General features: G+C 35.2%; 3 protein-coding genes and 1 non-coding gene across 6 annotated transcripts; 2 read left to right on the top strand and 2 right to left on the bottom strand.

The window, feature by feature from the left end:
• Positions 1-333: 333 nt before the first annotated feature.
• On the top strand, positions 334-5,710 carry LOC148926668 (VASCULAR-RELATED NAC-DOMAIN 6). 3 transcript variants are annotated; one of them, XM_089058260.1, is made up of 6 exons: positions 338-727; positions 1,151-1,292; positions 2,517-2,608; positions 3,968-4,070; positions 5,259-5,274; positions 5,572-5,710. In XM_089058260.1, the coding sequence occupies exons 1-6, from the start codon at positions 440-442 to the stop codon at positions 5,615-5,617; spliced, it is 687 nt and encodes a 228-aa protein (XP_088914386.1). In that variant the 5' UTR covers positions 338-439; the 3' UTR covers positions 5,618-5,710. The 3 variants fall into 3 exon arrangements, with proteins under 3 accessions (XP_088914385.1, XP_088914386.1, XP_047938713.2); XM_089058259.1 differs by lacking the exon at positions 5,572-5,710 and having other exon boundaries at positions 334-727; positions 5,259-5,529; XM_048082756.2 differs by lacking the exons at positions 5,259-5,274; positions 5,572-5,710 and adding an exon at positions 4,343-4,649 and having other exon boundaries at positions 341-727.
• On the top strand, positions 3,969-6,221 carry LOC125186399 (actin-depolymerizing factor 7-like). Its single transcript, XM_048082755.2, has 4 exons — positions 3,969-4,070; positions 5,259-5,274; positions 5,572-5,831; positions 5,909-6,221. Exons 2-4 carry the CDS (start codon positions 5,272-5,274, stop codon positions 6,057-6,059), a joined length of 414 nt encoding a protein of 137 aa, XP_047938712.1. The 5' UTR covers positions 3,969-4,070; positions 5,259-5,271; the 3' UTR covers positions 6,060-6,221.
• Positions 6,222-6,415: 194 nt separating this feature from the next.
• LOC125186398 (putative CoA ligase CCL9) lies at positions 6,416-9,042 on the bottom strand. Its single transcript, XM_048082753.2, has 4 exons — positions 8,758-9,042; positions 7,639-8,686; positions 7,282-7,385; positions 6,416-6,830 (listed from the first exon to the last, which is right to left on the bottom strand). The coding sequence occupies exons 1-4, from the start codon at positions 8,956-8,958 to the stop codon at positions 6,612-6,614; spliced, it is 1,572 nt and encodes a 523-aa protein (XP_047938710.1). The 5' UTR covers positions 8,959-9,042; the 3' UTR covers positions 6,416-6,611.
• Positions 9,043-12,230: 3,188 nt separating this feature from the next.
• Positions 12,231-12,310, bottom strand: TRNAL-UAG (transfer RNA leucine (anticodon UAG)). Its single transcript has one exon. It is a non-coding gene; the product is annotated as a tRNA-Leu (tRNA).
• Between the last annotated feature and the right edge of the window lie 1,071 nt (positions 12,311-13,381).

Raw genomic sequence — 13,381 nt, 5'->3', positions numbered from 1 at the left:
TGAAGTAGTGAGATCAATAGAAGTGGAAGTATTGACGCCAATATGAATTGAATTGATTTGTGTTTTATCTAATCGAGAATAAATTGATGAATATGAAATTGAGTTCAATCTCAAATGAATTGATGATGAATCGATGCAGATCTAAGTATGATCTCGACCAATCAAATTGTTTAAAATGGGGATTAAATGGTGTAGATGTAATTAAGTGCAATATCATATTGGGCCGAAAAAAGAAACGCAGTACAGCAGAATATAACCGCGGGCCGGGGCAGACATGATAATTTTCAACTAAGTGCATCAGTAATATTTTTATGATTAAATAAAACGAAAAATAGAAAAGCGTCAGATAATCCTTCTTCCTAAAACCCTTGCAGTTGCAGGGCTTCCCTAAAATCTTAGTAGCATTTGCCTCCTCTCTACGAAATCTTGAGAGAGAGCGATGGTGAGTAAAAGGCAAAAAGTAGCGAGAAAACGGTACAAAGAAGCTCACCCGGAGCTTTTCCCGCCGCCGCCGCCACCGGACCCAAACAAAAAGAAAAAGAAGAAGAGCACTTTCAAGCGCAAAACTTCTGACTCCACTAATCCAAACCAACTCAGGAAGTCATCCGGAAAGAAGCACCCGCTCAGAGTCGCCGGTATGAAGCCCGGTGAGAGCTGCTACATATGCAAAGCGCCCGACCACATTGCCAAGAATTGTCCCAAGAAATCTGAGTGGGAAAGGAACAAGGTCCAATTTTTATACCAATTCAGATATTTTATTTTCTGCTGTTTCGTACTCTTATTGCTGCCTTTTTATTGCAAAGTGGGATTAAATTTAATGGACGAGCCTTTTGTTTGTGCAATGCTCTTTATTCGATTTTTATGTTCCTTTTTATTAATATTATTGTTGTAAATGAGTTCTAGCCTTTGTTGTGAAGAGAATAAAATGTGGCACTTCAATTCAGTTTTGTTTTGTGTATGTGAGAGAAGGTTTTACTGATTTTTCTGTATGCTTGCATACAAGTTACAAGTTTGGAAAGTCAGTTGTGGTTGTGCCTTGATTGAATTTTGACTCCATTTTAGATGAAGTATTGAAATTTGTGTTTTCTGTTTGGTTGAGAAAGCATGAGATAGTGTTGATTTTGCTTATCTTCTTGGATCATGTATGCAGATCTGTTTGTCATGTCGGCAACGCGGCCACAGTCTTAAGAACTGCCCTAACCAGAATGAAGAGTCTACAGATAGGAAATTGTGTTACAATTGTGGAGAAATGGGGCATTCTCTGGCTCACTGCACCCAACCTCTTCAAGATGGTATGCTTTTTAAACTATATATGGAGTACAATTTTGTAAGATGCATGTTCCATTATGCATCATCATTCCGTCCATAGCATTTTTTCGCTATGGTTAAAATTTTAAAATAATCTGTTGATAAGGTAAGGCATTGAGGCATTGTGTCAATGGGTCTCCATTAATATTTGATAATCTAAAAACACATGTTTAATTGTCTTCTTTTGCTTTGATTGAATGAGCTAATAATTTCAGTCTCTACTGCCATTGTTAACCCTTTTTTTCTCATTATTCGATGACGTATTTGATTGCGCAGAAGCAATAACTAGTTTCATTACCATGTAAAACTGCTCAATGTGTGCATTAGTTAGGTTAGGTGATCTCTCTTTCTCTGATCATAAATCATAGTAAATCATAATCCCCTTGATCCCTTTGTTTAATTTTTCTTTCACCTAAATTGAATCTGCTCCTGAAAAGGTAAGTTACACTTCTTGTAAGTAATTAACGATGAGATACAAAAAGTGCTAGCTTTCTGGTAAGGGAGCGTGTCTACATGAGTTTGACTTTACTCCTCAAAATGAAACCGGCGTTTTTGTAGAGAAAACCTAGGTTGTCTCACAATATTACTCTCATCTGATTTACTTTAGACTTTGATCATCAAACTAATTCAAGGAGCATGATTTGTTCTATTCATCCATTCTTATTCTGTGTGAATAATACCAATGGTGATATTATCAAATTCAAGGCGGCAATGCTTTTGCATTTCAGTATTGTACCCATTTTGTTTACATGCATTAGTTTTTGCCATTGTTTTACTTTCTATCTTCCTACAAGTGACGGTCAAATTGGAAGCTCTGGTATTTCCATGTTCATTCTGGAGAATGTAGAGGTTTCCCATGAATTTTATTAGAAGCCTAGCCATGTTGTAGGACTGTGTTAGAATAATGTGAAGCAGGATGTGGTTTTGGCAATTTTTAGTTTTGCCATACATGAGATACATCTAAGTATTCAAACTTCAAATGACTTTCTTTGTTTCTAATTTGATTTATATGTTTGCATAAATCATGTAACCTTTGAGTATTTCCCCTGTGAACCTTCTTGTCTCAATGCGTTCTGCTGCTTTCTACTTGTGTAATTATGGATTCTGTAGCATAATATATTAATAAGAATTTCACAGATTCTGAAACGCGTTGACTCTTGTGCTCGGCCTTTGGGACATATTTTGAGCTGTCTGTTTTGCTGTTGCAGGAGGAACAAAATATGCCAATTGTTTTATATGTAACGAAACTGGGCACTTGAGTAAAGATTGTCCAAAGAATACCCGTGGAATTTATCCAAAGGTAAAATTACAAACTGAATTTGAGTTCATTTTAAATCTAATGCAATGAATGATGCATTATGTTAGAACTGCATATATTGATTGGGTTAGTTAATAAACTAGTTTATTTCTTGTCAACTTTGCATTACACAATTTGATACAGAGTAATAAGCAGAAGCATCGTATGCATTTGCTTATTATATCTTGGAATATGAAACATAGGGTGCGATAGGCACGATAAATAATGAAGATAAATATAGAACAATGAAGCAATAGTAGTAAAATAGTACTCCCTCCGTCCCGGGTTAGTTGCACATTTCCTTTTGCGCACGGAGATTAAGGAATGAGTGGTTAGTGTTTTAAGTAGAATGAGTAATAAAGTAGATAAAGTGATTGGATATTTTAGTTATATTATTAATTTTATTTTTTATCCAATTTTCTGTATCAGTATTTTTTATATATTCAAAATTATTTTAGTTAATAAAGTTTGAACAGTAAATAAACAAATTTCCGTGTATAATGTAAACAACAAAATGTAAAAGTACTCCATGTATATTCAAATTTAAATCAAAAGTGAGCTCCCAAATCTAAATGGCGGTAGATCAAAAAGTTTAAAATTGTGGGTTTACCACCACCCACCATTTTGTCGCCGACGGGAAAGAGGTTGGGGTTTGTGAGCTACGTGGATTAATCCACCCTCCATCTAAATTCTCTTGTTAGCCATGGTAGATCTAATGGAGAAATTGGAGGTGGAATAAATAGTGTTTTTAGAGAGAGATGCGTGGAAGAGTTTAGTGAAGCTGGAGGCGGAAGAATTTAGGTTAGAGAGAGAATGAGTTTGAAGAGAGAGGGACGTGTTTTTTTCCAAATGAGGGGTGGATGGGTTGGTGGGTGATTAATTTAACATTTTAAGTGTAATAAGGGCATGATTAACTAACACTAATTTTTACCTAAAATAGAAAGAGTGCAAGTATCTTGGGACGCCCAAAAAGGAATATAGTGCAAGTAATGCGGGACGGAGGGAGTAGTAATAACAAAACATCTTGTGTTAATAACAACTAAATAAATAATAATACATCTAATAACCAATAGTAGTAAAATATAAGTCAACGTGGCTGGATAGTAAATATTTGTGTACTAACTCCTCGTAGATAAACACAGAAATTGAGTTTTGTAGTTGCAGTTCTCTTTTCCGCTTGATTCATTTGTTCTCAGTTTAGTTGCATTTTTATATTGTTTAACATGATAAAACCCCCCATTATGCTTGAGGAAGAAGGTTATTGTAAATATAAAACATACACACACACACAGTATACACATGCTTGGCTTGTCTGTAGCTGCCTGAAAAACCGTCATATGATATGTTGTCTGAAAATTGCAGGGTGGGAGCTGTAAAATTTGTGGAGGTGTGACACATTTGGCAAGAGATTGTCCCACTAAACGCATCAGTATCCACAATGAAGCTGGTACGGCTGGTCAATCATGTAAGTGGTGTCTATGTCTTTGTTCCTTTTGCTCCGAGTCTAATTATACATATTTCAAACTGAAAAGAATTAATTGTACTTCTGAAGATCACGCTTTCAATTCTTTGCAAGAATAGTATCCCTTCAATTCAATAATTCCTGAACACATATACTTCATGATAATGTCGATAACGAGTTTGTATATGATGTTTTACTGGTGTGGCTAATCATGTGAAATGTGTTTGGCCTCTTTCACTAATCAAGAAATACCCTTTGTATGTATACAAATGAAGCTTATGTAAGGCCTAACCGTATAACCAAGTTGTCGGGCGATGACCTTGAAGATGACTTTGTTCCTGTGGTTCCACTCACTGGGAAAGACGAAGATGTGAAGATAAAGAAAAAGCAGGGAACCAAAGTTGTTAATTTTGTTGGCTGATAAATTTTGATAAAAGTGTGGATGAATTGTCTAACATTTTTGAATTATAACCCCACTTCATACGTTAGTCTACTTCACACCAGAAGATTATTAGAGCATACAGTACAATTTTGTTTTGTCAAGTTTCTCTATTATCTACCTTATTCATAGTATTTATTTCATTACTTTGTTGACAGAAGCTAGTAGTACATTTTATGATCTAAGACCATGTTTATTCATGACAAAATTTCTCTTTCCATCTTATCCATAAATTACAAAAAAAGAGACCTAATACTATTTGGTCTCTCTTTCCATGGTCGAATGTGACCTATGGTCTCTCAGATGGGGATCCTCTGCTGTGGTGCCATTTGTCACTATCTCATTGGTTCAATTTTTTTAATGTTAAATAAATTACATTTAAAAATTACCAAAATTTAGAAATATCCATCTTTTATAAACAGAGACTAAATTTGCTAGTCTTACATAGATGCATGCAAAATATAAGGTGACATAATGCATTAAGCTCAACAATTTATAAGAAATAACATGTGGAGTACGTGTGATTCTTAATGAGTATATTGTAAATATAAAAAGAGCAAATCTGGTAGAGTGATAATAGGAGTGTTTTGAGATAGGAAAAGAAAGGGCATGTCTATGTTTAGGAGACAATCCTTGGCCATTCAATTCGTCTTCTTCGCCACTTAATTTTCTCTCTCTTATAAAAACACACCAATTTCCCATTTTTCTGATCTCCTTCTTTTCTTTTTTCACTTTTGTTTGGTTTTTTGCAGATCGGAAGACAAAATGGTACTTCTCTTTCATTACATTCTGCATGCCTTATTTTCCTTTTCATCCTATTATTCATGACACAACCTATAATATTTCTTGTTTCTCTTTTTGGATCTATCAAATAATTGAAATGTATCAAACTTGCCATTTGTTTTGAAATGGTAATATTATCTAGCTAGAGAAGTGGAGATTTGATAGATCTTGATGATGAACGTTGTGATATTATTCAAAATATATTGGTGTGTTTTGTTTTAATAAAAATGGTTTGTGTGTACGTATGTGTTTTAGTTTGATAAAAAGATAATGAATGAATAGGCGAATTCGGCATCTGGAATGGCAATCGATGACGAGTGCAAGCTGAAATTCTTGGAGCTGAAGGCGAAGAGGAACTATCGGTTCATCACATTCAAGATCCTAGATTATCAAGTGGTGGTCGACAAGTTGGGCGGCCCTGATGACTCCTACGACGTCTTCATGTCCTCCCTCCCCTCCGATGAGTGTCGCTATGCTGTTTTCGATTTTGACTTCACAACCAATGAGAATTGCCAGAAGAGCAAGATCTTCTTCATTGCATGGTACCTGCACCTAGCCCTAGATAGTACCACCACTACAAATCAAAACCATTTTACTAATTTTATTGCGATTCGCTTAGGTCGCCCGAAACTGCGGTTGTGAGGATGAAGATGGTGTACGCTAGCTCAAAAGATCGGTTCAAGAGAGAACTGGACGGGATTCAGTATGAACTCCAAGCAACAGACGCCAGCGAGATGAGTTTCGACATAATAAAGTCGCGTGCCTACTAACATGCCATTGCACTTTGTCTTGTTATTTCATTTGTAATAATGTGCATGCTAGCTAGGTTTTCTATTGAATCATATATAGACGTAATATAAATAAGGGTGACCTTGTTACCCCATGTCATAGCCGCTACTTTATTCTTAGAATAAAAGAAATTGTTGATGGAATAGTTCTCATATCATACATGTTTACGCCATCAATTTTTGCACATATCAAAGTCTATAAGTTTATTAAGTAGTACTATCTAGCTAGCAATATAATTTTTCCTACTATGTTTGGTGTTTGCTGCTAAATGGTTGTTTTATAATATCCTCTGCTTAGCTAGTGACCTTAACGAATTTTCAAGATGAGTTTGGTAGGAGATCCAAAACTGCTACTTATATGCCATATTTCATAATTGAGCAAACTAAAGAATACTAGTAGTACATAACTTCATATGATATAGTACTACTCAACAGTGACATAAAATTTGCATATCACTGGAAGTTGAATAAAACATTCATATTCTTCTTGTGGTGCGTAAGAATCCTGCAACACCATGATTTTGAATGAACTGCTTAGGCTCCAAATTTGGGGACCTTAGCAGTAGATATCTGTGCAAGGAAGTGCTCAGAAACAATCCTCCTCTGGATTTTCCCAGACGCAGTTTTAGGGAGAGAATCAGTGATGAAAACCTTCTTAGGAACCTTGAATGCTGCCAAATTTTTCTTGCAGAACTTGATCACCTCTTCCTCATCTAGCTTCGACCCCTCCCTTGGAATAACTGCACAGTTTATCTGAACACCACCAAACAACTCAACACTAAGCAATAAAGATACATCAAATGACCTTAAACATGATCAAAGGCTAAAGTTTGGAGCTTCACACAACACCTAAAAAGCGCAAATATTAGTAAATTGGTGGAGAAAAATTGATTGGTTACACTTGCAAAAGTGTGACATATGACTTCATGCAAACGGTGAAAAAGATGTTTTTCGGCTTGAAAATATAAAATACTATAGAAGTTGGTTAAATATAACAAGTGGCATAAGACAAGGTGTGTAATAATCTCTTTACAAGTGGGTTTGTTACATCATATGACATTAGAAAAAGCAGTCATTGATTTAGACATTTTACAAGTGTGCGTTCACAAATTTAAGTTCCAATAATCTCGTGACAGATTAATAGTACTACTTATTTGATATGACCACAGAAACAACCACAGATGCGAGTAAAATGACTCCTTACCTCTTCACCATATTTGTCATCTGGCACACCAAACGCAACACCTTGAGCAATTTCAGGATGGGACAATAGCACTGCGTCTACTTCAATCGGTGAAATCTTTTCCCCTGCATAAACCAATCATCAAACAAAAATTCACACTCCCAAGAAACCATACTCTATGAATACGACAATATTTAACCAAGGCTGCTGCTCTCATCTCAACAACCGCAAGCCCATCAAATACTCCTTAACAAGACAAAAAAGGATAGACATTTTTGGGACCGCTCATTCCACAAGCTAACTAGGAAACAAAATCACAGTATGGACCCAACTCAAAAACAATCAATGATTAGTATGAGAATCGTAAAAGATTAGTACCTCCACGGTTGATCATTTCCTTGATTCTTCCAACAAGATGGAGATATCCATCTGAATCCAAGTATCCCAAATCCCCGGTGTGAAACCATCCAAACAAAAAAGCCGATTTATTGGCCTCAGCATTGTTCTTGTAACCCTTGGTGACATTAGGCCCCCTTATGCAAACCTCCCCATTCCCATTAGGGGCTTGCACAACGCCATTCTGGTCCAAAATAGCCATCTCCTGCCCCACGGGCTTCCCCACCGACCCCGCCTTGTGGGGCCCGTCCTCGGGCAGCGGATTCGACGTCATCAGATGCGTCGCTTCCGTCATCGCATACGCCTCAAGCACCGGCGCCCCGAACGCCTCCTCTAGCCGAGCCAGTATCGCCGGCGCCAGCGACGCGCTGCAGCTCCGGATGAACCGGAGCTTCGGGTAGGCCGGCTCCGGCTTGCTGAGGTGGCGGTCGAGCACGATCTGGTGGATCGTCGGCACGGCGGTGTACCACGTCGCGTTGTATGCCTTCATATCCGTCCAGAAGGTCGACGCCGAGAACCTCCCCGCGGCGGGGAGAGCCACTGCGGCGCCGGCGCCGAGCGAGCTGAGTAAGCCGGCTAGCAGGCCGTGGACGTGGAACAGGGGCAGGACGATGACGGTGGAGTCGGATTCGGTTAATTTGTAGACCGATTTGATGTTTTGGACGGAGGAGAAGAGGTTGTGCTGAGTCAGCGGCACGCCTTTGGGTCGGCTGGTGGTGCCGGACGTGTGGAGGAACAGAGCCACGTCGGAGGGGTCGTTGGTGAGTTCAGCGACCGATTCGGCGTCCACGTCGGATTGATTCGGGGATAGGATGATTTCCGATTCGCCGTGCGGCAGCGCGGCGGAGAGATGAGGAATATTGAGCTTCGCAGCGGCGGCCTGCGCCTGCTCGTTTCCTTCCTCTGACGTGATTAAAAGCTTCGATTCTGAGTCCGATAAGTAGAAATCGAACTCGTCGAATGTGTAGGCGGAGTTGAGCGGCGCCGCCGTGGCTCGGGCGCGGATTACGGCCAGAAACATTATCACATACTGCAACCGAGACAGAACAACTTTTCAATAAAAGTAAAATGAATCAAATTGAGGAATTGATAGAATTGTACCTCGACGGTGTTGGGGAAGGTGAGGGCGACGACATCGCCGGGATTGACGCCGGCGGCGAGGAGGTGAGCGGCGGCGTGATCGATGAGTTGATTGAGGCGTGCATGGGTGAGATCGAAGTTGGCGGAGACGCTGAGGGCGCGGCGGGAAGGGAATTGAGCGGCGACGTGGGTGAGCAAGGCGGTGAGGGTGGAGATAGGCATTGGTGATTGTAGAAAGGGAAATGAAAGAATAGAGCGATAAGGATGATGAATGAATAATGAATTTGTGTATGGTGATTGATATATAGAGAAGAGTGAAGAAGGGATGGCGGCTCCGATTTTGGTCGTATTTGGCGTGGAGCTGAAGCTGAAGGTGGAACTAGGGAAGGTATTACCAAATTATGTGCCACGTCTAATTATTTCATCATTAAATCTTAATTACACCGTATTTCTTTTTTATTTTCATATCTGTTGCAATATTTTTAAATACTAAAACCATCTCCAACCATTCCACTAAACTCAAACCTATTTTAGTATAAATCTCACACTAAATATTGATTTTGTTCCAATCATTTACACTAAACTTAAATCCAACAAAATATTCTTCACCCACTAACTTTTTATACTTTTCAATCATACATATATATTTTATCTAAATTACACACTAATCTCATGGGACTTTTGTCAATATTTTAAATTAATTAAATAATATAATATAAAATTTATTAATTAATATAACTAAATATAAAATCTAGTATTCATTAATAAATTAACAATAGATTATTATGCATTATTTTAATTACTAATGTTAACTATTTTTGTTATATATGTACAGTTAGATTAACAATAGATTATTTTTTTTCCGATATATTGAATAATAGTATAATATTAAAATGGGCCAATCCACTATTTAATAACTAAATCAAATATTAATAAGATTAGATTAGGTTAATTCACAGTTTCATCTTCTCCACGCCACTTTATGCTCTGTAAGTTTTTTTTTCTCTGTATTTTAATTTCTCTTTCTTCTCTTCTTCTATCCTTCACTTCTTCTATTTTGATAAATATGAGTTGATTTGGACTTGAATGCAATAACTCAAACTATGAAAAGTGTTTTTGGTATACTTTTAGTGCAAACCTAAAGATAGGTATTTTTTCTTTAAAAACCAATAATGGGATTGATTTTGCAGTACTGTTGGAGAGATTTTCCTACTGCATTTTAAGTTTTGCAATACTGTTGGAGATGCTCTAATTCAGTTATTTTTGGATTTTGGGATATCTCACGCGAAATAAGACACGATTTAGTTGCATCTGACGAGAAAGATGGGTTTTATTTTGTTTGTTATTCCCTCTTTAGTTTGGATACAGGGGATATTAGGATCCATTATGATTCTTAAATTTTATTCCAAAGCACTACATATTTTTTAAGTAATTTTAAATTATTAATAATTTTGCATAACAATATCATTTAAAACAAAGTTGAAAATTTTTTAGGGACTTAAACTTCTTGAGCTCTTCATTTGGGTGCCGATCCTATTGTTTACTATTCTTTTATTTTTGTTGGATTTTTATTAGAAGTTTCATTTCATTTCTCCAATCGAGCAGTGGAGATATGCATGAGGGTAAACATCTCGGCTTGTTCGAAAAAAAAACGGTTCAATGATTAAAGCAATTAATTTGTAGTAGTACTTAACTTCAATAGAAAAAAATGCATGGAACTAAACGGTAACAACTTGAGATATCAGTACTTATCCTATGTTACTGTCAACAAGCTGATTCGTAGCTGCAATATGACTCTCTTATAAGTAAAATAAGAAAAATCATTATGTGTAAAGACTTAGGATCCAACATTGACCAGAAAATACGTTGTAAGACCCACGTTTAGTTATGTCATCAAAGTGGATTTTGTTTCTTTCTCGATTTTTAGTTTTCTCTTTTCATTTTCTTTCATTAAACTGTTAGATTGAGAGTTTAAGTTACTAAAAGAGATACTCCATCTCCGTCTTCATCTTTAAGTAAGAGTCTCATTTTTTTTCAGCATGAATTTTCAGAAATATATTAAGTAAAGTGGGTAAAAGAAAATTAATAAAATATGAGTCTCATTTGTATATATTAGTTTTAAAGATATGTGAGTGGTATGAGTTAGTGGAGTGTGAGACCTCTTTGTCATTCATAGTAATAAGATCCGAGACTCCTATTTGTGGATGTCCCAAAATGAAAAAATGGATTTGTGGACAAATGGAGTATTTGATAAACTATTACTCCTAATCTTCTTAAGAAAGGGTATAAATATGAATTGGTTACTTATGTTTTTTTCCTAATTATATCTAATAAATTATAAAAAAGTTTTTTACAATGAAATTTGTATATTTCAGATACCTCATAAATATATATATAATGGAGGTCTCTTACCGTTCGGGATACTCTTTTATATTCCCTCCATACTTTTTTTTGAGATTTCCTATCATAAGTGAGTCATATTTTCATTTTAAGCAAAAAGTTCTCTCTCTTAATTTATTTGTTAATCTATTTTTTTTACTTCTCTATTTTTTCCTCTCTCATACTTTAATTTTTTAAATATATTAATTTTTACAGCTTGTGCCAAAAGAAGTGGATAGCTTATGGCGTGACGGAGGGAATACTATTTACAGATTTTTTAACCAATTTCACTCTTTTTTTGCCCGTATTTTGAATCTCTCATCTCACTTTATACTAGTATCAGATTTCTCTTCTCTATTTTCTCCATTTTATACTCTAATGCATCCATTATTTATTTGGATTCCTTTTGTCTTTATCAAAAATATATCAACAAAATAAGTCTTATTTAAATATCTTATTGTACGTAGATAATCGTAGAATGCGACATTAAATATATATTCCGATTAAATAATAAAGTAAATTTTATTTGTATATCAATAAAATCTATTAATGTGTAATATCTATACAATCACACCAGCAATAAACACATGCATATAATCGTGTCAAATTATCAGCAGAAAATAGTCATTTTTATTAATATTTTATTTAGTATAACCATGCACCATAAAACAATGTCAATAATATTACCCCTTCGTCTCCTAAGAACATAGAACTATTTTCAGTTTGTCCCTTAAAATTATACACTTTTTTATTTAAGAATTTTTTTTCTTTTTAAATAGGATGAGATAGTCTACACTAACAATATTTCAAATCACTATTTCTTTTATATTTCTCTTTTATTTTACAATTATGTATTAAAACTTAAGCTCCTTCAAAAATTAATTTTAAAGAGATGAATGAAACTAAAAATATCAATAAAATGACAATGAATATGTAAATACACACAAGCATATCAACATAATATACTTAAACGCGTTAATATCAATTGACCATTAAGAAAAATCAAAGCATATAAGAATTCAAGGTAACACTAATTATAATGTCAAAAAAATGAAAAATACAACTAGTGTTGACTATATTCCATGTTAAAAAAAATGAAAAATACAACTAGATGTTGACAGCTGTGGGATTTGAACCCACGCCCTTTCGGACCAGAGCCTAAATCTGGCGCCTTAGACCACTCGGCCAAACTGTCCTTGTTATTTGTTTAACCGTATGTCTTAATAAATCAATAATAGTCTATTTTAGACTAATTAATATTGTAATCTACTGGTTTAGAATATTTTAGACTATTTAAGGTGTTCGATTTGCAAGATTATATCCCGAGATTAAATTAGTAGTGTGTGTGGTTCATGAGATTTAATCTCACAAGGCCACAACTCAATCTTAAATGAATAATCATGATATAATTAGTCATAACTAACCCCCTATGACTAAAATAATTTCATAACTCAATCCTAGATTATATCTTGATAATATTTTATCTAGGAAACCGAACACTACCTTAATATTTATCTACTGGTTGTCAATAATCATGTTCAGTGGTTTGTGGATTTTTGAAATAAGATCAGTTCACAAAATTTAAGATTGATTTTGGTTAAGATATTTAAATTATCTTTGTAAAATAAAAACATAGTAAAAATATGGTGGATCACCTGTTTATGTGATCACCAAACACAAATGGTGGGGATAGCCATTCTCCAACTGGCCAAACACACTTGAAAAAGTAACAATATGAAGAACATATCTTTCAGCCATGTGTCTATGAAATAAGTACTTAATAACTTATATTAGAACTTCATTTATTAACATAGCATGTGTAATAATGACAACTAGTACCAACCAACCTATAGATCTAATCTCTACGAAACTTCATCTTGATATAAATTTATAAGTTTTGGGTTTAGAGTCTACAGCCACTCAGTTTATATAATTACCGAATTCATTACAATAATTTTGAATTAACTAAAATTCGAAATCATCAACTCCAAGAATAATTCAACTATAAACTAATTAAATTTTATTTCACATTAAGAGTAACAATTAACAAACACATTATTTTTATTGATTTAATCTTTTAATTTCAACCTGGAGTAAAAAACTGTGACAAAACCCAAGTTCCAGATCATTTATTAAAAAATTAGTTGCTTGGATGATAGTGAAGAACTGCATGGCGAAATTTATTTAACAAATAGCACTAGTTTTTAGATGAGTCAGTGTCCGGGATAAGAAAAGGCAATAAAACTCAAAAGGCAAAATATAAAAA

This window comes from Salvia hispanica, chromosome 5 (genome assembly GCF_029641045.1).
Source record: "Salvia hispanica isolate PSC_SH4W2 chromosome 5, Shi_PSC_v1, whole genome shotgun sequence".
In the NCBI taxonomy this organism is placed as follows: domain Eukaryota; kingdom Viridiplantae; phylum Streptophyta; class Magnoliopsida; order Lamiales; family Lamiaceae; genus Salvia; species Salvia hispanica.
Note: the sequence above shows the minus strand (reverse complement) of the source record. Positions and strands in the feature narration are given on the sequence as shown.